The sequence below is a fragment of the Tachyglossus aculeatus genome, chromosome 21 (assembly GCF_015852505.1).
Source record: "Tachyglossus aculeatus isolate mTacAcu1 chromosome 21, mTacAcu1.pri, whole genome shotgun sequence".
NCBI classification, from domain to species: domain Eukaryota; kingdom Metazoa; phylum Chordata; class Mammalia; order Monotremata; family Tachyglossidae; genus Tachyglossus; species Tachyglossus aculeatus.
The window spans coordinates 3,851,897-3,876,245 of NC_052086.1; the positions used below are offsets into that span (position 1 = coordinate 3,851,897).

The following is a 24,349-nucleotide window of genomic DNA, read 5'->3' on the forward strand; positions in this document are numbered from 1 at the left end:
ACTGAGCCACGCTGCTTCTCTATTACATTTATTCTCTATTAAATTTAACCCCGATGACGAGTCGTGTTCTCAATCTGCGTCATGAGCCGTGGATGGCTTCCTCTAGACTGTAAGCGTGTCTTGGGCAGGGAATATGCCTGTTTATTGTTCTGTTATACTCTCCCAAGCGCTTAGTACAGTGCTGCACACATAGTAAGCGACCGGAGAGTCAGTCAAGAATCCATCAGGCTGCGGCCCCCCACTCCCGAGAAGCAATGTGGCCTAGTGGGAAGCATTGGGGGCCAGGAGTCACAGGACTTCATTCATTCATTCATTCATTCAATCGTATTTATTGAGCGCTTACTGTGTGCAGAGCACTGTACTAAGCGCTTGGGAAGTACAAGTTGGCAACATATAGAGACGGTCCCTACCCAAAGGTGGGCTCACAGTCTAGAAGACTTGAGTTCTAATTCTAGTTCCTCCACTTGCCTGTTGTGTGATTTTGGACAGATCGCTTCACTTCTTAAAAAATACCATAATTAGTATTATTATTATTAGTAGTAATAATAATGAGTAGGGACTGTCTCTATATGTTGCCAATTTGTACTTCCCAAGCTCTTAGTACAGTGCTCTGCACATAGTAAGCGCTCAATAAATACGATTGATGATGATGATTTGTTAAGCGCTTACTATGTGCCAAGCACTGTTCTAAGCGCTGGGGGGGATACAGGGTGATCAGGTTGTCCCACGGGGGGCACACAGTCTTCATCCCCATTTTACAGATGAGGGAGCTGAGGCTCAGAGAAGTGAAGTGACTTGCCCAAGGTCACACGGCAGACATGTGGCGGACTGGAATTAGAACCCATGACCTCTGACTCCCAAGCCCGGGCTCTTTCCACTGAGCCACGCTGCTCTGTGCCTCTGTTTCCTCATCTGCCACTTGTCTGCTGTGTGACCTTGGGCGAATCATATCACTTCTCTAGCAAAGTGGAGAGAGCCCAGGCCTGGGAGTGAGAAGGTCATGGGTTCTAATCCCAGTTCTGCTACTGAGCGCTTTCTGTGTGCAGAGCATTATCTCCCTCAACGCTTAGAACAGTGCTAGGCTCATAGTAAGCGCTTAACAGCGTGGCTCAGTGGAAAAGAGCCCGGGCTTTGGAGTCGGAGGTCATGGGTTCAAATCCCGGCTCCGCCACTTGTCAGCTGTGTGACTTTGGGCAAGTCACTTGACTTCTCTGGGCCTCAGTTCCCTCACCTGTCAAATGGGGATGAAGACTGTGAGCCCCCCGTGGAACAACCTGATAACCTTGTAACCTCCCCAGTGCTTAGAATGGTGTTTTGCACATAGTAAGTGCTTAATAAATGCCATTATTATTATTAACAAATACTATGATGATGAGGGTGATGATGAATAACAAATACCATGATTGCTCTTGTAGACTGTGGGTGGAGACCGTCTCTAACTTGTACTTCCCAAGTGCTTAGTCCAGTGCTCTGCACACAGTAAGTGCTCAATAAATACGATTGAATGAATGAATTATTATGAATTATTATGATTATAAGAGAAGAGAATTATTATTAATAATAATATTATTATTATTCTAGTTAAGATTAGAACCCATGACCTCTGATTTACAAGCCCGGGATCTTTCTACTAAGCCACGCTGCTAAGCAGTTACTATGCACCAAGCACTGTTCTAGGCACTGAATAATAAGGATGATATTTGTTCATAATAATGATGGAATTTGTTAAGCGCTTACTATGTTCAAAGCACTGCTGTAAGCGCTGGGGAGGCTACAAGGTGATCAGGTTGTCCCACGTGGGGCTCACAGTCTCATTCCCCATTTTACAGATGAGGTAACTGAGGCCCAGAGAAGTGAAGTGACTTGCCCAAAGTCACACAGCTGACCATTGGCGGAGTCGGGATTTGAACCCATGACCGCTGACTCCCAAGCCTGTGCTCTTTCCACTGAGCCACGCTGCTTCTCAATAATCATATATCATATTATTATTATTATTATTCTGAATTATTATGAATAATAATAATTATTATTCTGAATTATTATGAATGAATTAGAGAAGCAGCGTGGCTCAGTGTTAAGAGCCCGGGCTTTGGAGTCAGAGGTCATGGGTTCAAATCCCGGCTCCACCACTTAGCTGTGTGACTTTGGGCAAGTTACCTAACTTCTCTGGGCCTCAGTTCCCTCGTCTGTAAAATGGGGATGGAGACAGTGAGCCCCCCGTGGGACAACCTGATTCACCTTGGGACCTCCCCCACGCTTAGAACAGTGCTTTGCACATAATAATAATAATAATAATGGTATTTGTTAAGCACCTACTATGTGCAAAGCACTGTCCTAAGCGCTGGGGGGACACAAGGTGATCAGGTTGTCCCACATGGGGCTCACAGTTTTAATCCCCATTTTCCAGATGAGGTAACTGAGGCCCAGAGAAGTGAAGTGGCTTGCCCAAAGTCACCCAGCTGACAATTGGCGGAGCTGGGATTTGAACCCATGACCTCTGACTCCAAAGCCCGGGCTCTTTCCACTGAGCCACGCTGCTTCTCTTTAGTGTAGTAAGCGCTTAATAAATGCTATCATTATTATTATTATTATTATTATTAATAATAATTCTTCTCTGGGCCCCACCCAAGATTCCTCAGCTGCGTAACGGGGGCAAGCCCCGCCCCCCTGATGGAGAAGCCACGCCCACCACCAGGGCAGGCCACGCCCCTCCCCGCTGGCGCCTGCGCAGTCGGCCTCTCCCACGGGGCCCCGGCGGTCCGGCCGCCGGGGGGCGCCGTTCGGTCCTTTGAATTTTGCCGCGAAAATCCCACGTGGCGCCGGGCGGCCCCGCCCCTCGCGGCCCGCGGCGGCGCGTCGCCCCGGCAACGGGTTCGGGGCGGGCGCTGATTGGCCGAGCGGGAGGAGGCGCCGCCGGCGGCGGAGGCGGCGGCGGCTCGCGCCTGTCAGTCGGGCCGGGACCGGGGCCGCGGAGCGCATCCTCCGCGCCGCTGCTCGCCCTCCCTCCATCCCTCCTTCCCGGCATCCCTCCTCCCTTCCCGGCATCCCATGGGCCGCCCATGAGCCGCCGCCGCCCGGGGGGCCTCCGGGGCGAGCCGGGCCCCGCGGGGGGATGGAGATGGGGACGGGGCCGGGACCCCGCCCGACCCCCGGGGGGCCGCCCCGGGCCCCATAGGGACCCGCCGGCCCCCCGCCCCGTGGCCCGCCCCCGGCCCGCCGCCCATCCGCGCTGAAGCCCCCGACCACGGTAAGCGCTGCGCCGGGGGACGTCACGGGGGTCGTGGCCGTTTTGGGGGGGACATCACGGGGGGCGTCGTCGTTTTCAGGGGACGGGTCGGGGGTCGTGGCCGTCTTGGGGGGACATCACGGGGGTCGTGGTCGTTTTGGAGAGGACGGGTCGGGGGTCGTGGCCGTTTTGGGGGGGACGGGTCGGGGGTCGTGGTCGTTTTGGGGGGACATTACGGGGGTCGTGGTCGTTTTGGGGAGGACGGGGAGGGGGTCGTGATCGTCTTGGGGGGGACATTACGGGGGTCGTGGTCGTTTTGGGGGGACATTACCGGGGTTGTGGTCGCTTTGGGGGGGGACATTACGGCGGTTGTGGTCGTTTTGGGGAGGACGGGTCGGGGGTCGTGGTCGTTTTGGGGGGGACGGTTCGGAGGTCGTGGCCGTTTGGAGGGGGATGTGTCGGGGGTCGTGGCCGTTTGGAGGGGGATGTGTCGGGGGTCGTGGTCGTTTTGGGGGGAACGGGGCGGGGGTCGTGGCCGTTTTGGGGGGGACGGGTCGGGGGTCGTGGTCGTTTCGAGGGGGATGTTGTCGGGGGTCGTGGCCGTTTTGGGGGGGACGGGGCGGGGGGTCGTGGCCGTATTGAGGAGGACGGGTCGGGGGTCGTGGTCGTTTCGAGGGGGATGTTGTCGGGGGTCGTGGCCGTTTTGGGGGGGACGGGGCGGGGGTCGTGGCCGTATTGAGGAGGACGGGTCGGAGGTCGTGGTCGTTTTGGGGGGGACGGGGCGGGGGTCGTGGCTGTTTTGAGGGGAACGGGTCGGGGGTCCTGGCCGTCTTGGGGGGACGTTACGGGGGTCGTGGCCGTTTGGAATGGGACGGGGCGGGAGTCGGGGCCGTTTTGAGGGGAACGGGTGGGAGGTCGTGGTCGTTTAGAGGAGGATGTGTCGGGGGTCGTGGCCGTTTTAGGGGTTTGTATCGGGGGTCGTGGCCGTTTTGGGGGATGTGTCGGGGGTCGTGGCAGTTTTGGGGGCCGGGTCGGGGGTCGCCGACGCCCCCGGGTTGAGGGGGGGCGTCGGTATCGTGTCCGGGCCTTTCTGGGGCAGCGCGGGCCGAGGGCAGGGAAGGAGCGGGCGGGGGCTGGTGAAGCCCCCGCACTTGTGGCCGCCGAGCCGGGCAGAGGGAGGGGGCGGGCCCGGCCTGAGCCCGGCGGCCCCGGTGGCTTCGTGCCACCGCCGAGGCCTGGCACCGGGCCGGCTGGGCCGGACAGGGGCGGCCCCGCTGGGGCCTCGGCCCCTGCAGCCCACGCCATTTCACGGGTCGCTGGCCCGGAGGGAGGGGCGTGTGTGTGTGTGTGTGTGTGTGTGTGTGTGTGTGGCGGGGGGGCGGGGGTGACGCCACAGGCCGGGTCAGTGACGTCACTGGGCACTGCGGTGGTGACACGCCTTGACCCGCTTCAGGCCTCGTCGGGGACCAGGCCGCACAAGGGGACTCGGGGCCCTTTGCCCGCTGACAGGTGGGGGGACATCTGGGGGCGGACAAGGCCAGGCCTGACGACGGAGGAGGGGGGCTCCCGGGGCGTCAGTTAGGCCCCCCCCCCAACACCCACACACAGTCCCCCTCTCCCACCGCTCCTCTGACCCATGGTCACCCTCTGAAGGCCCGGCCTTCCAGTTGTCAGGCTCCCCAAGCCCCCCTGGACCCTCGTAGTGGGGCTGACGGAGGGGGCCGTTGCGTTGGCCACTCCCCCGGGGTTGACTAGTACAGTGCCAAGCGCTTAGTACAGTGCTCTGCACACAGTAAGCGCTCAATAAATACGATTGATTGATTGACTAGTCCCAGGACACCTCGAGGAGGGGGGAGTCGGGCCCCACGGGCTCGGGTTCAGCCCCCTGCCCCCTCAACTGGACCCCTGCAGGCGCGCCCAGGCCGGGTCCCACCGGCTGGTCACTCCCCCGAGGCTCGGTGACCGAGCAGTTGTGAGCGTTTCCCCATCCATCCCTGGGCCCCCCGCCGACCCCCACCCCGACCCTCGGCCCCTTCCCTGCCCTGGGGGTCTCGGGCGGAGGAGGCCTGACCAGCCCACCTTGTGACCCGTGGCCAACTGGGACTCTGACCACCCCTGGGTGGTCCTTGCCTCTCTTCTCAAGGGAGAAAAGTGGGTTTTTCGGACCACAGAGTCGAGCGAATGAGATGGGGAGGTGGAAGTCGAATCCCCTCCCCAGCGATAGCGCTCTCCTCCCAGCTCGGGGGGCTGCATGTTTTTCTCCCTATCCCTCCTTCCCTCCTCCTCCTCTCCTGGCTATCCTCGTCCTCCTTCCTCCACCTCGCCTCTTGCTCTGTCTCTTCCCTCACTGGGTTCCCGGGGTCCTTGAGGAGCGTTTTGCTGATGTCCCACTCCTAAGGTCCTTTCCATAATTACTGCTTGTGTCTGGAGGTGGTTCAAACCAGCGGAGAAAAGAGGAGAGACCCCTCTGGGCAGGACCTTCCCCAAGGGAAGGGAATATCGCACCCTCTCTACTCCTCCGCAGCCCCCCATTTCAGAGAAGGCGAATTCCCCAGGCCCACCCCTGAGGAAGCGGCCCTCTCCTTCCTTCGCTTAGCCCTCTCCCTTGGAAGAGGGGTTCAACCACCCCACTTTCCCCGCCCCAGGTTGGGGAACGAACTCGGCGGGGCGCCGGGGTTCCCTCGGAGACACCTGCTTTCTACCGAGCTAGGCCGGGAGCCCCCCGAGGGAGGCTGGCCATCCCGGGACCCCCATGTCAAGCAGGGGAAGCGGGTGGGAGAGAGTCTGCCCCCCACCCCCCCACTCACAGGGGCTCAGTAAAGTGTGAACCATTCAGCGCACCCACTCGGCCTTCAGCAGGCGCTCAGTACATGCATTGTTTGATTGAGAGGCCCCTGTTGGCCACCAGCGAGAGGCGGCCTTCGGAAGTCACCAACTCTGTCCTCCCGTCTACACCGCAGGCCCAGCCCTAGTGGAACACCACTGACTTGAGTGAAAGCAGTTAGCTGTTGAGGGGAAGGGGCCCAGCAGGACGGGATGTTGGCTCAGCGGCTGGTGGCCGGGTGGGCTCCGGTGGCCCCCGTCTCAGGGCACCTCGCCCACCCCTCCACCCAATGGGCAACTGGTGTTGCCCCATCTCCTACCTGGCTGCCCCGCTTTTGGGTCAAGGGTCAGCCAGAGAACCAAGGTTCCCACTGGGGGTTCACCTGGAACCATCTCATTCATTCGGTTATCCGATCATATTTAAGCGCTTCCCGTGTGCAGAACGCTTGGGGAAGGACAAAACAACAAAAAAACAGTGACAATCCCCCGAAAAACCAGGGTTCCCTCTTGGGGTTCACCCGGAGGCACCTCAGTCATTCATTTGACCGTATTAAAAGCTTACTGCGTGCAGAGCCCTGCACTAAGCGCTCAGGAAAGTACCAAACATTGAACACAGTGACGTTCCCCACTCACGACGATCTCCCTCCCCCTTGCCCAACCTAGAAGGTGGGTGGGAGCGTGCAGAACGTGTGGCTTGGGGGCAAGGGAGGGGACCTGATGCCAAGCTCCACGAATTGATTCATTCGGTCGTATTTATTGATCGCCTACTGGGTGCAGAGCACTGGACTTCCTTCCTCTCCCCCTCGTCCCCCTCTCCATCCCCCCCATCTTACCTCCTTCCCTTCCCCACAGCACCTGTATATATGTTTGTACATATTTATCACTCTATTTTACTTGTACATATCTATTCTATTTATTTTATTTTGTTGGTATGTTCGGTTTTGTTCTCTGTCTCCCCCTTTTAGACTATGAGCCCACCGTTGGGTAGGGACTGTCTCTATAGGTTGCCAATTTGTACTTCCCAAGCGCGTAGTCCAGTGCTCTGCACATAGTAAGCGCTCAATAAATACGATTGATGATGATGATGATGGACTAAGCGCCCATGGGCCTACCAACAAGGCGACACCAGCGTCTCTCTTTGCCGGGGAAGGGGGTGACCGTGGGTGCTGTAGGAGAAGGCCTCGGCTGGGTGGAAAATGTCGGTGTGAAACCCCTCCCCACCGGTTTCTCTCCCCTTCTCCGTCTGCCTGCGCATTCCTCAAAAAGCTAATATTCATGAAAGGTAATTCAATCAAACAGTGATTCCTATCAGCTAATGCAGCCCAACTGGCTGGGCTGGGAGAATGGGAGCCCGCCACACAAAAGCCCTGTTTTATTACCTCCTGCTTGCGGGAGAATTGCTTTTCTCCCTCGAGTGAGCCGGCTAAAGCTGGCTTTATTATGTTAACCTATTTGCGTGTCAAGAGCTATTGTGCTTCCCTTTATCTGTGTTTGTATTTGCTCCGTGCAGGGGAAGGAGGAGGGGGAAAAAAAAAAAGAGAGAGAGAGAGAGAGAGAAAGAGAAAAAGGGATGAGGCGAAAATGGATGGCCGGTCACCGCGCCGTTCTCGGGGGCCCCTGATTGGTTGCTAAGTGATTTGCATCCAGGGTAATCACTTTTATCTCGGAAGGATGTCATGTATAATTATAAGCTACTGACATCTTTTGAAATCTGCCTAATGGCTGTTTTAGTTTACACGGGAAAGGGGGGAAGGGGGGGGATTTATGTGGCTGGGTTGGTGGGATGCGCTTTTCTCCCCGGGGTCTCCCCCCCCACCCCCCCTCATCCCCTCTCCCCAATTCCTTGACCCTTTGACCCCCCCCCCCCAGCCGTCTGTCCGTCCATCTGTCCAGGGTGAGACTGCGGGGAGAGAATGGCGGGTGGGAGATGGTTAAAATGTGTGTGTGTCCCAGCTAGATGGGAGGGCAAGAGGGGAAAATTGTGGCACTAATAATAATAATAATAATGATGGCATTTATTAAGCGCTTACTGTGTGCAAAGCACTGTTCTAAGCGCTGGGGAGGTTCCAAGGTGATCAGGTTGTCCCACGGGGGGCTCACAGTCCTCATCCCCGTTTTACAGTTGAGGTAACCGAGGCACAGAGAAGTTAAGTGACTTGCCCAGGGTCACACAGCTGACAATTGGCGAGAGCTGGGCCGTACTTCCCAAGGGCTCAGTACAGTGGTCCGCGGATGGTTAGAGGCCGGGGTTCCCGGGGGCCTTGGTCAGTATATCCAGGCCGGGGGGCGGGTCAGCCCGGGGTGAGGGCCCCGCTTTGGGGGAGCGTTGAGGGGCTGTGCCAGGGCCTGCGGCCTGGCACCTCCAGGAGGGTGAGGACCGTGAGGGTAGTACAGTGCTCTGCACATAGTAGGTGCTCAATAAATACGATTGATGATGATGTCACCTGGGCCAAGTGGACCCATGGGCTGGATTCTCCGACTGGCTCCTGCACCGCTTCGTCCCAGCTCCTTTCCCCCAGAGCAAGGGGCTTTAGGGGGGTACGGTCTGCCCCCTGCCCGAGAGAATCGGGGGCCCTCCCTCCCCTTCCTTCACCCCTCGTGCCCCGCCAACTTGTACTTCCCAAGCGCTTAGTACAGTGCTCTGCACACAGTAAGCGCTCAATAAATACGATTGATTGATTCCCCACGTCAGGCCGTGCCCTCCGGAGGCCTCCTGGCAGAGCAGCCGCCCAGCCCGTGCTTCGGAGTCCAGAGAGGGGTGACCGTCTCCATCCCGTATGTCTGGGAGCAGGGGGTCCTCGGGAGTTACTCCGCAGCCACCGGCTGCATCCGGAGCCAAGCTGGGGGTCCCCAGGGACAGGGTGGTCCCATCTCGGGTGGGTGCCCGCCCCTCGGGTCCTGTCCCAGCCCATGCCCCCACTGTGGGAGGTGGGGCATCTCATCAAAGCCGGATTGATGAGGAGGAGGTTAGCTCAGGCCCCGAGGGGCTGTGGGAGTCATTCATTCCTTCAATCTGTTATCCAATTAGCAATTATTATCAATTTACTGAGCGCTTACTGTGTGCCAAGCACTGACTAAGCACTGGGGAGAGGACAGTAGAACAACCAACAGACACATCCCTGCCCCCAAGGAGCTGACAGTCTAGAGGTTGAAGGGACCATATTTCTCTAACAACTCTCCACCATCCTGAGGAAAGAACTTTTTCTCATGGCCACAACTCCCAGCGTGACTCACCCAAATCCAGTTAAACCCCCAGAGGAGAGGTGTCCTCGAACACAAGCCCGCAGAGGGGGTGGGCGATCCTTCCTGGACACCAGGCAAGTAGCCTGGTCTGGGGGAAGGTGCAGGGGTTTGGGCGTCGTAGGACCCGGGTTCCAATCCTGGCTCCTCCACTCGTTCACTGGGTGATCTGAGGCATGTCTGTTCACTTCCCCGTGCCTCAGTTCCCTTTTCTGTAAAATGGGGATTTAAGGCCGGTTGGCATAAGGAACGGGGGCCCGGAGGAGGCCGGGAGGCCCAGTTTTGGGGCTGGGAACTTCTCCACGGGTTCAGTCAGGGTCATCTCCGTCCCACGAGGCACCGATGCTTGGATTCCCGGTTGCCAGCCTTCCCAGGGTCGCAGTTCTCCCAACAGCCCGTCCCTGCTGGACAAGCTCAGGGGTAGGGCTACCTTGTGCAGCTCAGGTGGAAATGGGATGGGGTGCGAGGGATGGAAATCCCTCCCAATTCCTCCGTCACCTCTGTGGGTTCATTCAGTCGTATTTATTGAGCGCTTACTGTGTGCAGAGCACTGTACTAAGCACTTGGGAAGTACAAGTTGGCAGCATATAGAGACGGTCCCTACCCAACAGTGGGCTCACAGTCTAGAAGAAGAACCTAGTGAAGGTTCCTCCCTCACTAGGAATATAACGATGTAGTTTAAATGCTCACTATGCGCCAAGGCCTGTTTTAAGCGCTGGGGTAGATTCAAGCTAATCAGGTTTACTCTATTTATTTATTTATTTATTTTATTTGTACATATCTATTCTATTAATTTTATTTTGTTAGTATGTTTGGTTTTGTTCTCTGTCTCCCCCTTTTAGGCTGTGAGCCCACTGTTGGGTAGGGACTGTCTCTGTATGTTGCCAGTTTGTACTTCCCAAGCGCTTAGTACAGTGCTCTGCACATAGTAAGCGCTCAATAAATACGATTGATGATGATGATGATGATGAGGTTGGATCCGGTCCCTGTCCCACGTGGGGCTCACTCTCTTAATCCCCATTTCACAGACGAGGGAACTGAGGCCCAGAGATGCGAAGTGACTTGCCCAAGGTCACTCAGCAGTCAAGCGGAGGAGTCGGGATAATAATAATGGCATTTATTAAGCGCTTACTATGTGCAAAGTGCAAAACACTGTTCTAAGCAACTGGGGAGGTTACAAGGTGATCAGGTTGTCCCACGCGGGGCTCACAGTCTTAATCCCCATTTTCCAGATGAGGTAACTGAGGCCCAGAGAAGTGAAGTGACTTGCCCAAAGTCACACAGCTGACAGTTGGCAGAGCCGGGATTTGAACCCATGACCTCTGACTCCAAAGCCCGGGCTCTTTCCACTGAGCCACGCTGCTTCTCCCAGTTCCTTTTGACTTTCAGGCCTGCGCTCTGTCCGCCAGGCCATGCTGCTTCTGATGTCTCGGGGATGCTGCGGGGTGACTTCTGGCCCTCCTCAGCACCAGAGCCCAGGGGAGGGGGAAGGAGGAAAGCACAATCAACTCCACCCCCAATTCCCCGTAGTAGAAATAATAATGCTAATTGTGTTATTGGTTAAGCGCTTACTACGTGCCAAGCACTGTACTAAACACTGCCACCATCATTATTATTATTAGGCTAGGTAATAATAATAATAATAATGACGGTATTTGTAAAGCGCTTACTATGTGCCAAGCACCGTTCTAAGCGCTGGGACGGGGGATGCAAGGCAATCAGGTTGTCCCATGTGGGTTGACAGTCGTAATCCTCAGGTGAGGGAACTGAGGCCCAGAGAAGTGAAGTGACTTGCCCAAAGTCACACAGCTGACGAGTGGCGGTGCCGGGATTAGAACCCATGACCTCCGACTCCCAAGCCCGGGCTCTTGCCACTGAGCCAGGCTGCTTCAGGTCCCTGTCCCATTCGGGGGGGGGGGGGGGGTCACCGTCTAAGGATGGGGAGCAGGGGCGTTGAATCTCCATTTAATAGATGAGGAGATTGAGGCCCAGAGAAGTGAAGTGATTTGCCCAGGGTCACAGAGCAGACAAGCGATGGAGCCGGGATTAGAACCCAAGTCCTCGGAGGCTCAGGCCTGCTGCTTCCCCCATTCTCTCCCCACCCATCTTCGAAAGCAAGAGTAGGTGGGCCTCCGATCCGAGGGGCTTGGATGGAGAGGCTGGCTGACTGGTCTGACAGGGAGACTGGCCACCCCGGCAGAGGTAGCAGGAGAAGCAGTGTGGCCCAATGGATAGAGCCTGGGCCCGGGAGTCGAAAAGACCTGGGTTCGGATCCCACTAAGCCCCTTGCCTGATGTGTGTGACCGTGGCCAAGTCCCTTTGCTTCTCTGGGCCTCAGTTCCCTCACCTGTAACATGGGGATGAAGACTGCGAGCCCCATGTGGGAAACGGATTGGGTCAGTCGGTCAATGGGTTGTATTTATTGAATGCTTACTCATTCATTCATTCATTCAATCGTATTTATTGAGGGCTTACTGTGTGCAGAGCACTGTACGAAGCACTTGGGAAGTCCAAGTTGGCAACATATAGATACGGTCCCTACCCAACAGCGGGCTCACAGTCTAGCATGGGGGAGACAGACAACAAAACAAAGCATATTAACAAAATAAAATAAATAGAATAAATATGTACAAATAAAATAAATAAATAGAGTAATAAATACGTACAAACATATACGTATATACAGGTGCCATGGGGAGGGGAAGGAGGTAAGGCGGGGGGGATGGGATGGGAGGGGGAGGAGGGGGAGAGGAAGGAGGGGGCTCAGTCTGGGAAGGCCTCAGGGAGGAGGTGAGCTCTCAGTAGGGCTTTGAAGGGAAGAAGAGAGCTAGCTTGGCGGATGTTGGGAGGGAGGGCATTCCGGGCCAGGGGGATGACGTGGGCCGGGGGTCGACGGCGAGACAGGTGAGAGTGAGGAGATACTGTGTATAAAGCACTGTACTAAGTGCTTGGGAGAGTACAATATAACAATACAACACACACTCCTTGCCCACAACTGGTTTACAATCTAGCTAGTATCTACCCCAGCGTTTAGTACAGTGCCTGCTACAAAGTAAGCACTGAACAGTTACCACCAGTATTATTATAATTATTGATGGGAATTTTCCAGCCGGATCCGGCAGGATCTGAGCATCCGGAGGGACCGTCCAGCGGGGTACAGCAGCGAGGCCTGGAGGGCGGGGCCCAGCATAAGACTGGAAAGCCCGAGACCTGGGTTCTACCCCCAGCCCGCTGGGAGACCTTGAGCAAGTCATTGAACCTCTCTGGGCCTCGTTTTCCTCACCTTCATTCATTCGGTCGTATTTATTGAGCACTTACTGTGTGCAGCGCGCTGTCCTAAGCGCTTGGGAGAGGGCCACAGAATAATGAACGGACAGATTGCCTGCCTACAGCGAGTTTCCAGTCTAGAGGGGTCAGAGTCCTGCTCTCCCCCTCAGACGGTGAGCCCCCCTTGGGTCAGAGACTGCGTTCGGTCAAGTTCTCATCTATCCGCCCCCAGCGCTTAGCACCGTGTTGGTGCTCCAGCTGCTCCAGCGGGCAGGTGGTCAGCGGACGCCCCCCCCCCATCATTAGTGAGCCAAAACAGGGGGATACAGCTCCCCTAGACTGTAAGCTCACTGTAGGCAGGAAATGTGTGTGGTGTTGTGTACTCTCCCCAGCACTTAGTACAGTGCTCTGCACACAGTAAGCGCTCAATGGATACTATTTACCGATGGACTGAGACCCCAAAAACTGTGCATTCTTGCCCGTGTGTTAATTCTTACACAGTCTGTGTGATCTTAATAATGTTCATTCTGGTGTTTGTTAAGCGCTTACTATGTGCCAGTCACTGTACTAAGCACTGGGGTGGATACAGGCAAATCGGGCGGGACACAGTCCCTGTCCCATGTGGGGATTTGGGGGGAACCTGGGGACAACCGGGAAAGCCAGAGTTGGTTCCGTTAGCCGGGAAGGTCGCCCAGGGCAGGGACTGAGTATTTGCGGCTTATGTCTCTCCCGAGCGCTTAGTACAGTCCTGCCTAGTTCAGTGCTCCGCCTTCAGCAGGTGCTCAGTAAAACCCTGATGGATCTGGGCCTCTCTGGGAAGGGGGACCCAAGGGAGAGAAGCGGCGGGGCCTTGGGTCAGTCAGTTGTATTTATTGAGCGCTCACCGTGTACAGAACACCTTACTAAGCACTGGGGAGAGTACGCTATACCAAACTGCGTCCAGTCTGATTAATTTATATCTAGCACAGCGCTTAGAACAGTGGTCGGCATATAGTAAGCGCCTAATGAGTACCATCGTTACAGATAAACCCACACATTCCCTGCCCAAAGTGACTGTAAGGGTTGAGCTTACAGTCTAAAGCTTACAGCCTTGTGGAAAGAGCATATGCCTGGGAGTTAGAAGGTCCTGGGTTCTAATCCCGTCTCCTCCCCTTGTCTGCCGTGTGACCTTGGGCCTGTCACTTCTCCACACCTCAGTTCCCTTATCTGCAAAATGGGGATTCAGCCCCTGTTCGCCCTCTCAGCCTGAGAGTCCCACGTGGGGTCAGTCAGTGGTATTTTTTGAGCACTCACCGTGTGCAGAGCACTATACTAAGCACTTGGGAGAGTACAATATAAAAGACACGTTCCCTGCTTGAATCCGATGATCGTGTATCTACCCCAGCGTTTAATACAGTGCTCAGCACATAGAAATAATAATAATAATGATAGCATTTATTAAGCGCTTCCTATGTGCAAAGCACTGTTCTAAGCGCTGGGGAGGTTACAAGGTGATCAGGTTGTCCCACAGGGGGCTCACAGTCTTAATCCCCATTTTAATAATAATAATAATGATGGCATTTGTTAAGCGCTTACTATGTGCAGAGCACTGTTCTAAGCGCTGGGGGGGATACAAGTTGATCAAGTTGTCCCACGTGGGGCTCGCAGTCTTCATCCCCATTTTCAGATGAGATAACTGAGGCTCAGAGAAGTGAAGTGACTTGCCCAAGGTCACACAGCAGACATGTGGCGGAGCTGAGGCCCAGAGAAGTGAAGTGACTTACCCAAAGTCACACAGCTGGCAATTGGCAGAGCCGGGATTTGAACCCATGACCTCTGACTCCAAAGCCCGGGCTCTTTCCACTGAGCCACGCTGCTTCTCTAAAGCATTTGCCAAGTGCCACAGTTATTATTTTAGTTCCTGGCCAAAACCTGGCCCAGGTGGCCTGTTCTAGCTTGCTCCGCCTCCTTTGCCTTGGGCTTCCTTTTTAATAGTAATAAATATCACAATTATTGAGTCAGAGGTCATGAGTTCAAATCCCAACTCCACCAATTGTCAGCTGTGTGACTTTGGGCAAGTCATTTAACTTCTCTGTACCTCAGTGACCTCATCTGTAAAATGGGGATTAAGACTGTGAGCCCCCCATGGGACAACCTGATCACCTTGTAACCTCCCCAGCGCTTAGAACAGTGCTTTGCACATAGTAAGCGCTTAATAAATGCCATTAAAAAATTGTTATTATTATTATGGTATGTTAAGTGCTTACTGTGCACCAAGCACCGTTCCAAGCACTGGGGTGGATACAAGGTAATCAGATTGTCCCACACAGGCTCCCAGTCTTAATCCCCATTTTACAGATGAGGTAACTGAGGCCCAGAGAAGTGTAGCGACTTGCCCAAGGTCAGAGAGCAGATAAAGCTGTCATATGGCACATTCCAGGGTTTGTTTCTGCAGCCCCCTCCCACCTCCCAAAGAGCCCCGGACCCCACGCTTGGGGATATGAAAGATTAAGGTTAGTGACCATTTTTTAACTCAATAAAGGGGAAGGCGAGCTGGAGTCTGCAGTCCGGAGATATAATTAGTTCGCAGCAGTGGGCCTTTCTTGATTTAGCTTCAGAGAGAACAAGACAAGGATGTTATACCCAATTAGCAGTAACATACAGTCTGAGCCTCAATAGGTGAGAGATAACAAGCTATTTTTATGACTTTCCTTTACAGTCTTTTTTGCAAAAAGGAGGGGGTACCAGGTCTTTATTTCTTTTCATGGGGGAGCGAATATTAGTGGTTTCAGAGACAAATGATTCATTCCTTAACCCAAACAATGGAGAGGCTGAAGGGAAGAAAGGGAAAGTTTTTTGGGGGGGGGGGGGGGAAGGGGGAGGTTCCCCTCTGCCTCTCCCCCAGGCTCCGGGAGGATGGGTGGGCTCTCAAATGGAAAGGGGGCTTGGGTGTGGAGAGGAGAAGCTATGGCCAAAGGCCTCCACTGGCTGGGAAGTCCCTGCTTCCAGGGCCTAATCAGCGCTTAACAAATACCATAATTATTCTTCTTCTTATTCTCTGTGCCTCAGTTGCCTTATGGGAAACGGTGAGGCCTATCATCATCATCATCAATCGTATTTATTGAGCGCTTACTATGTGCAGAGCACTGTACTAAGCGCTTGGGAAGTACAAATTGGCAACATATAGAGCCAGTCCCTACCCAACAGTGGGCTCACAGTCGAAAAGGGGGAGACAGAGAACGAAACCAAACATACTAACAAAATACAATAAATAGAATAGATATGTACAAGTAAAATAAATAGAGTAATAAATATGTACAGACATATATACATATATACAGGTGCTGTGGGGAAGGGAAGGAGGTAAGATGGGGGGATGAAAAGGGGGACGAGGGGGAGAGGAAGGAAGGGGCTCAGTCTGGGAAGGCCTCCTGGAGGAGGTGAGCTCTCAGCAGGGCCTATGGGGGACCTCCAGACCGAAAGCTCGTTGGACGCAGAGAACGTGCCTGCTAACTCTGTCGTACTGTTCTCTCCAAAGTGTTTAAAACACTGCTCTGCACTCAGTAAGTACTGTTGTTAGATTGACAATCAATCAGTCAATCATATTTATTGAGCGCTTACTGTGTGCAGAGCACTGTAGTAAGTGCTTGGGAAGTACAAGTTGGCAACATATAGAGACAGTCCCTACCCAACAGTGGGCTCACGGTCTAAAAGGGGGAGGGATGACAGGGATGGATGTGTCATTACTTAGTATTTACCCCAGCGCTTAGTACGGTGCCTGACGCATAGTACGTGCTTAAGAAACACCATTAAAAAAGAAAAAAGTCCATATAGAGCACCTATTAAGCGCAAGGGAGGATCCGCTAGGTTTAGGAAAGAGGATCCGTCCCCTCAGGGAGTTGACAATCCAACTGGGGAGACCGAGGCTCAGATAATCAATCAATCAATCAATAGTATTTATTGAGCGCTTACTGTGTGCAGAGCACTGTACTAAGCGCTTGGGAAGTACAAGTTGGCAACATATAAACATGTAACAGATAAACGACAGGTAGGAAGGTGAAGCAAAAGGGGACACAATAATAATAATGGTATTTGTTAAGCGCTTACTATCTGCCAAGCACTGTTCTAAGCATTGGGGTAGATACAAGGTAATCAGGTTGTCCCACGTGAGGCTCACAGTCTTCATCCCCATTTTACAGATGAGGGAACTGAGGCCCAGAGAAGTGAAGCGACTGGCCCAAAGTCACACAGCTGACAGGTGGTGGAGTTGGGATTAACTCTGCACACAGGGGAAGCAGCGTGGCTCAGTGGAAAGAGCCCGGGCTTTGGAGTCAGAGGTCATCGGTTCAAATCCCGGCTCTGCCAGTTGTCAGCTGTGTGACTTTGGGCAAGTCACTTCACTTCTCTGGGCCTCAGTTCCCTCATCTGTAAAATGGGGATTAAGACGGTGAGCCCCCCTGTGGGACAGCCTGATCACCCTGTAAACTCCCCAGCGCTTAGAGCAGTGCTTTGCACATAGTAAGCGCTTAATAAATGCCATCATCATCATCAGTAAGCATCATCATCATCATCAGTCGTATTTATTGAGCGCTTACTATGTGCAGAGCACTGTACTAAGCGCTTGGGAAGTACAAATTGGCAACATATTGGTAAGTGCTCAATAAATACGATTGAATGAATGAATGAATGATTAGAACCCATGACCTCTGACTCCCAAGCCTGGGCTCTTTCCACTAAGCCACGAGATGGGCAGGAGTTTGCAGTCAAGTAATTGGGTGTGAAAGTCGACGTGAACTAAAGCGCTCCCGGAGACCTGGGCATCCCGAGGGATGCCCAAGTTGGAATACTGTCCCCCGCCCCGCTCCCAAAAAATGTTCAAGCATGTGACAGAGCTAGGGTCTCTCCTTGGGCCCCCAACGCAGATGGGAAGCAACCTGGTGTCCTACCGGATAGAGCACACACCTGGGAATCAGAAGGACCTGCGTTCTAATCCCCGCTCTGTCGCTCGTCTGCTGGGCGACTTCAGGCAGGTCACTTCTCTGCGCCTCAGTTCCCTCTTCCGTCAAATAATAATAATAATATTGGCATTTGTTACACGCTCACTATGTGCAAAGCACTAAGAGCTGGGGAGGCTACAAGGTGATCAGGTTGTCCCACGTGGGGCTCCCAGTCTTCATCCCCATTTGACAGATGGAACTGGGGCCCAGAGAAGTGAAGTGACTTGCCCAAGGTCACACCGCTGACAAGTGGCGGAGTGGGATTAGAACCCATGACCTCTGACTCCCAAGCCTGGGCTCTTTCCACCGAGCCTCGTCTAATGGGGATGAAGACTGTGAGCCCCATGTGGGACAGGGACCACATCCAACTGGATTATCTCGTGACTACCCCAGCGCTTAGTAATAGTAATAATAATAATAATAACGGCATTTATTAAGCGCTTACTATGTGCAAAGCACTAAGAGCTGGGGAGGATACAAGGTGATCAGATTGTCCCACGTGGGGCTCCCAGTCTTCATCCCCATTTGACAGATGGAACTGGGGCCCAGAGAAGTGAAGTGACTTGCCCAAAGTCACACAGCTGACAAGTGGCGGAGCTGGGATTAGAACCCAATAATAATGGCATTTATTAAGCGCTTACTATGTGCGAAGCACTGTTCTTAACGCTGAATAATCATGATGGCATTTATTAAGCGCTTACTATGTGCACTGTTCTAAGCCCTGGGGAGGTTACAAGCTGATCAGGTTGTCCCACAGGGTGCTCACAGTTTCAATCCTCATTTTACAGATGAGGGAACTGAGGCCCAGAGAAGTCAAGTGACTTGCCCCAAGTCACACAGCTGACAGGTGGCGGAGCCGGGATTTGAACCCATGACCTCTGACTCCAAAGCCCGGGCTCTTTCCACTGAGCCACGCAGTACAGTGCCTGGCACGTGGTGAGGGTTTAGCAAATACCAGCCGGCTTCCCCCTGAGGTGTTTTCTGCTCCCCCCTGCTCCGGGCTGTTGGACAGATGTCCAAGTCCCGCCCCCGCCGACCCCTCTGTTTCCATGGCGCGGCCGGGGGCCACGGGGCCCCCAACCCGGTGCCCGCCATCCCCGCCTGCCCGGGCACGGGCCTGGCTCCCGCTCCCCACCCCCCAACAAGTCTGCGCCCCAAGCCATACGGCCTCGTTTCAGATAACTGACAAATCAAGTCATGCAAAGTGGGAGTTTAATTGCAAACAGTTTTTATGGATTGCGCTCCCATCTGCGCCACCATATGCAAAAAGAGGGAAAAAAAAAAAATTCCTCCCCCTCACCCCCGCCAAACACATCGGGAAGGATTGCAGTCCCAGGTGGGCGCAGAGGAGCGAACCTAGAACAGGGGGTGTCGGGGGGGAGACCCCCCTCATCCTCCTGGAGGAATCGGATGAGACCCCAGGGAAAAAGAGCAGTCATTCATTCATTCAGCTGTATTTATTGAGCGCATACTGTGTGCAGAGCGCTGTACTGAGCGCTTGGGAGAAGACAGTACAACAGAAAACAGACACATTCCCTGCCCACGATGAGCTGACAGTCTGGGGGGGGGGGGGGGGGGGAAGCAGGCCCAGGGGTTAATGGGATTGGTGTTTATTGGGCACCGGGCCTTGTTCTGATGCTTCCCCCCTTCTAGACTGTGAGCCCGTTGTTGGGTAGGGATTGTCTGTTGCCGATTGTCAATAAGCGCTCAGTAAATACGACTGAATGAATGAATAATGCCAACCTATCCCCTGGATCTCCGTCTCGTCTATCTCGCCGCCAACCCCTCGCCCACATCCTGCCTGTGGCCCGGAATGCCGTCCCTCCTCATATCTGACAGACGATCACCCTCCCCACCTTCAAAGCCTTATCCATTCACTCATGCTTTCAATTGTATTTATCGAGCGCAAAGTACTGTACTAAGCGTTGGGAAAAGTACAATATAACATCAAACAGACCCATTTGAGGCCCGTCTCCTCCAAGAGGCCTTCCCCGACTAAGCCGTCCTTTCCTCTTCTCCCATTCCCTTCTGCGCCGCCCTTGCACTTGGATTTGCAGGTCTTATTCTCCCCTCCTCAGCCTCACACGACTTAAGTACGTATCTGTCATTTAATAATGGTATTTATTAAACGCTTACTATGTGCCGAGCACTGTTCTAAGCGTCTATCTCCCCCTCGAGACTGGTAGCTCATTGTGGGCGGGGAACGCGTCTACCAACTCCGTTGTATTGCACTCTCCCAAGCGCTCAGTACAGTACCCTGCACTTAGTGAGTGCTCAAATACAATTAATGAATTGTTCTAAGTGCCTGGGAAAGTAGAACAGAAGCACAGGGCATGTTCCTGCCCGTAGGGAGCTTACACTCTCTCTTTATGCCTTACAAGCCACAGCCGCTCAAAGAATACCATAGATGGACTGATTGTCCTTCGTGTTCAAAGACACGGCATTTTTCTACAAAAATGCTCAGGACATATTTCCCCCCTCAATAATAATAATAATAATAATTGCGGTATTTGTTAAGCGCTTACTATGTGCCAAGCGCTGTTCTAAGCGCTGGGGTGGATACAGGGTAATCAGGTTGTCCCACGTGGGGCTCACACTTTTAATCTCCACTTTCCAAATGAAGCAACTGAGGCCCAGAGAAGTGAAGTGACTTGCCCAAAGTCACACAGCAGACCAGTGGCGGAGCCGGGATTAGAACCCATGACCTCTGACTCCCAAGCCCGGGCTCTTTCCACCGAGCCACGCTGCTTTTCAAGAAACCACTGGTTGCCCATCCACCTCAATATCAAACATAAACTCCTCCCCGTTGGCTTTAAAGCCAAGACAAGCGTCTCAGGTTGGACACCGTCCCTGTCTCATGTGGAGCTCACAATCTCCATCTCCATTTTACAGATGAGATAACTGAGGCCCAGAGAAGTGAAGTGGTCCCAATTCATTCATTCGATCGTATTTATTGAGCCCTTACTTTCATTCATTCAGTCGTATTTATTGAGCGCTTACTGTGTGCAGAGCACTGTACTAAGCGCTTGGGAAGTACAAGTTGGCAACATATAGAGACGGTCCCTAACCAACAGCGGGCTCACAGTCTAGAAGGGGGAGGCAGACGGCAAAACAAAACATATTAACAAAATAAAATAAATAGAATAAATATGTACAAGTTAAATAAATAGAGTAATAAATATGTACAAACATATATACATATAAACAGATGCTGTGGGGAGGGGAAGGAGGTAAGGCGGGGGGAGGGAGGAAGGAGGGGGCTCAGTCTGGGAAGGCCTCCTGGAGGAGGTGAGCTCTCAGTAGGAGGTCTGCATTTGTTCTACTTGAAAAATGAAGAAAATAAGTGAAAAAAGCTGCTTCTCAAGCCCCATATAGTACTGCAATGGCCATATTGAGTCTTGAGTTGGACAGACCTTAGTACGATACTAATTTAACCGCTTTTTTCCAGTATAGGCGAAATTCTGAAAACTGTTCAATAAAAAGCTATCCAGTGGCCGGAATAGGGCAGATCTCCCAAGCGCTTAGGACAGTGCTCTGCACACAGTTAAGCGCTCGATAAATACGACTGAAAGCATGAATTTACGTCGTGTATTCGGCGCGAGGTCCCTTAAATGATTCTTTTTATTTTCAAACACTGCTTTTTGTGAACCTGGGGGGTTCTTTTTTCTACAGCGCATAGAACAGTGCTTTGCACATAGTAAGAGCTTAACAAATACGTTATTCTTCTCACGGGCTTTGGAGTCAGAAGTCACGGGTTCAGATCCCGGCTCCGCCACTTGTCAGCTGTGTGACTTTGGGCAAGTCACTTAATAGTATAATAATGATGGTATTTGTTAAGCGCTTCCTATGTGCAAATACATAGTACAATATACTGTGAGAGTACGATATAATGACAGACATTAATCCCAGTGTCCCCACGTGTCTGCAGTTACTTAACTTCTCTGGGCCCCTCATCAATCAATCAATCAATCGTATTTATTGAGCACTTACTGTGTGCAGAGCACTGTACTAAGCGCTTGGGAAGTACAAGTTGGCAACATATAGAGACAGTCCCTACCCAACAGTGACCTCATCTGGAAAATGGGGATTGAGTGCGAACCCCATGTGGGACAGGGACTGTGTCCAACCTAACTTGTGTCTACCTCAGAGCTTAGAACAGTGCTTGGCACATAGTAAGCGCTTAATAAGTACCATTATTATTATTATTCCCCCCAGGAAGGCCCGGCCCGGCAGCTGTCCTCCACTCTGAGTTGGGCCCCTCACAGAGTTGGCCGAAGGGCCCAGAGGGAGGTGCATTGGGGGCACAGGTGCCAGCCCTTTGCCCGGCCGTTGGACTTCCAAGCCGTCAGTTTTGGAAACGCCTCCCCTTGCCCCCACTCCCGGTCACGAGATGGTTTTAGCTCCTTCTAATCTCCAGAGCCGGCCAGGGTTGATCCGCCGGCCCGGCCTGGCAGAGAATAATGAGGATGGGGGACGGTGGGAGGGAGAGATTCCCTGTTTTCCAGACCAGCTGCTCTGGGCCCCACTAAAAAAGCCCCCCACCGCGCTCCCCCACCCCGAAATCCTCACCTCCGCTCAGCCCCTGCCTGGTGGATTAAAACCACCGGCTGACGGCGAGGGCGGGAATTCATTCGGTTCATTCAGTCAGCCCCTTGTCTGCCGTGTGACCTTGGGCAAGTCACGTCACTTCTCTGGGCCTCGGTTCCCTCATCTGTAAAGTGGGGATTGAGACCGTGAGCCCCGTGTGGGACAGGGGACTGTGTCCAACCTGATGTGCTCATATCCACCCCAGCGCTTATTACAGTGCCTGGCACACAGTAAGTGCTGAAATTATCATCATTATTATTGTCATATTTATCGAGTGCTTACTGTGTGTAGAGCACTGTACTAAGCGCCTGAGAGAGTACGATGCAACAATAAACAGACACATTCGTGGCCCACAACGAGCTCACCGTCTAGAGGGGGGAAGACAGATGTCAATACAAATAAGGTTTTCCCATGAAGGCCCAGTGACAGCTCAATCTTTTTCTTCAGTCATGGACCGTCTCTATATGTTGCCAACTTGTACTTCCCAAGCGCTTAGTACAGTTCTCTGCACACTGTAAGCGCTCAATAAATATGATTGATTGATTGATTGATTGAGCACGTACTGTGTGCAGAGCACCGTCCTAAGCGCCTGCGAGAGGACAATAGAACAACAAAAAGACACATTCCTGCTCACAACGAGCTCACAGTCTACGGGGGAGACAGGCTTTAATATAAATAGATAAATATAAATAACAATCAGTCATTTGTATTTGTGATAATACAAACAGTCTTTTAGACTGTGAGCCCACTGTTGGGTAGGGACTGTCTCTATATGTTGCCAACTTGTACTTCCCAAGCGCTTAGTACAGTGCTGTGCACACAGTAAGCGCTCAATAAATATGATTGATTGATTGATTGAGCACTTCCTATGTGCAGAGCACCGTCCTAAGCGCCTGCGAGAGGACAATAGAACAACAAAAAGACACATTCCTGCCCACAACGAGCTCACAGTCTACGGGGGAGACAGGCTTTAATATAAATAGATAAATATAAATAACAATCAATCGTTTGTATTTGTAATACAAACAGTCTTTTAGACTGTGAGCCCACTGTTGGGTAGGGACTGTCTCTATACGTTGCCAACGTATACTTCCCAAGCGCTTAGTATAGTGCTCTGCACACAGTAAGCGCTCAATAAATACGATTGATTGATTGATTGATTGAGCACTTCCTGTGTGCAGAGCACCGTCCTAAGCACCTGCGAGAGGACAATAGAACAACAAAAAGACACATTCCTGCCCACAACGAGCTCACAGTCTACGGGGGAGACAGACTTTAATATAAATAGATAAATATAAATAACAATCAGTCGTTTGTATTTGTAATAATACAAACAGTCTTTTAGACTGTGAGCCCACTGTTGGGTAGGGACTGTCTCTATACGTTGCCAACTTGTACTTCCCAAGCGCTTAGTACAGTGCTCTGCACACAGTAAGCGCTCAATAAATGCGATTGATGATGATGATAATAATATTACTGGCATTTGATAAGCGCTTGATTGAGATTGTGACCCCCAAGTGGGACAGGAACTGTGTCCAACCCAATTTGCTTGTATCCACCCCAGAGCTTAGCACAGTGGCTGGCGCGTAGTAATCACCTAACAAATACCATAATAATTATGATTATTACTGTGTGATTAGCTCTGTTCTGAGCATTGGGGTAGATACAACCTAATCAGGTCATCCCCGTGTGGGATGAGGGAACGGAAGCACAGGGAAGTGAAGTGACTGCTTAAGGTCATGCCGACGAGGGGCGGGATCAGGATTAGAACCCAAGACTCCCAGGCCTGGGCCGTATCCACTAGGCCCTGTTGCTTCCCTATTTATTGAGCACATACTATGTGCAGAGCACTCTTGGGAGAGGACAATATAACACTGTTGAGAGACACGCTTCCTTCCCACAACGAGCTGACAGTCTGGGGGGGTGTCTTTCTGCCCCTCCCCGCCATAGCTCTGCCCTGTGACCTTTCTGTTGCTATATTGGACTCTCCCAAGTGCTTAATACAGTGCTCTGCACAGAGTAAGCACTCAGTAAATACGATTGAACGAATCGGCGAATTGACGGACACGTTCTCGGCTCACAGCGAGCTGCCGGTCTGGAAGGGGAGACGGACGTGAAGAGGAATAAATAAATGAGGGATGTGGACAGAGGTGCTGTGGGGCTAGGAGAGGGTGTGAATAAGGGCAATAAATCCAAGGGCAAGGGGGACGCAGAAGGGAGTGGGAGAAGA

At 52.9% G+C, this 24,349-nt stretch overlaps 2 protein-coding genes across 2 annotated transcripts in view; one reads left to right on the plus strand and one right to left on the minus strand.

Annotated features, from left to right (window-relative positions):
- Window positions 1-212: 212 nt before the first annotated feature.
- LOC119941856 (vegetative cell wall protein gp1-like) lies at window positions 213-12,856 on the minus strand. Its single transcript, XM_038762373.1, has 10 exons — window positions 12,799-12,856; window positions 9,284-9,380; window positions 8,737-8,889; window positions 8,494-8,557; window positions 4,861-4,934; window positions 4,642-4,747; window positions 4,073-4,515; window positions 3,558-4,020; window positions 2,690-3,351; window positions 213-261 (listed from the first exon to the last, which is right to left on the minus strand). Exons 1-10 carry the CDS (start codon window positions 12,854-12,856, stop codon window positions 213-215), a joined length of 2,169 nt encoding a protein of 722 aa, XP_038618301.1.
- The window catches only part of FAM222A (family with sequence similarity 222 member A), a 79,624-nt gene continuing 58,499 nt past the window's right edge, over window positions 3,225-24,349 (plus strand). Inside the window, exon 1 of the mRNA XM_038763043.1 lies at window positions 3,225-3,247. The gene's annotated coding sequence lies outside the window, so the exon portion shown is untranslated. The remainder of the gene's footprint in view (window positions 3,248-24,349) is intronic.

Bases quoted from the DNA above. Each gene is read 5' to 3' on its own strand.
- LOC119941856 (XM_038762373.1), bottom strand. From the start codon at position 12,856: ATGGGGGGGGGGCGTCCGCTGACCACCTGCCCGCTGGAGCAGCTGGAG. The intron at 9,381-12,798 runs GTGCTAAGCGCT...ACCTTCCCCCAG, and splicing joins GCAGCTGGAGCACCAACACG to ACCAGGCTACTTGCCTGGTG. The intron at 8,890-9,283 runs GTGAGTCACGCT...GGGGACCCCCAG, and splicing joins GGGGGTTTAACTGGATTTGG to CTTGGCTCCGGATGCAGCCG.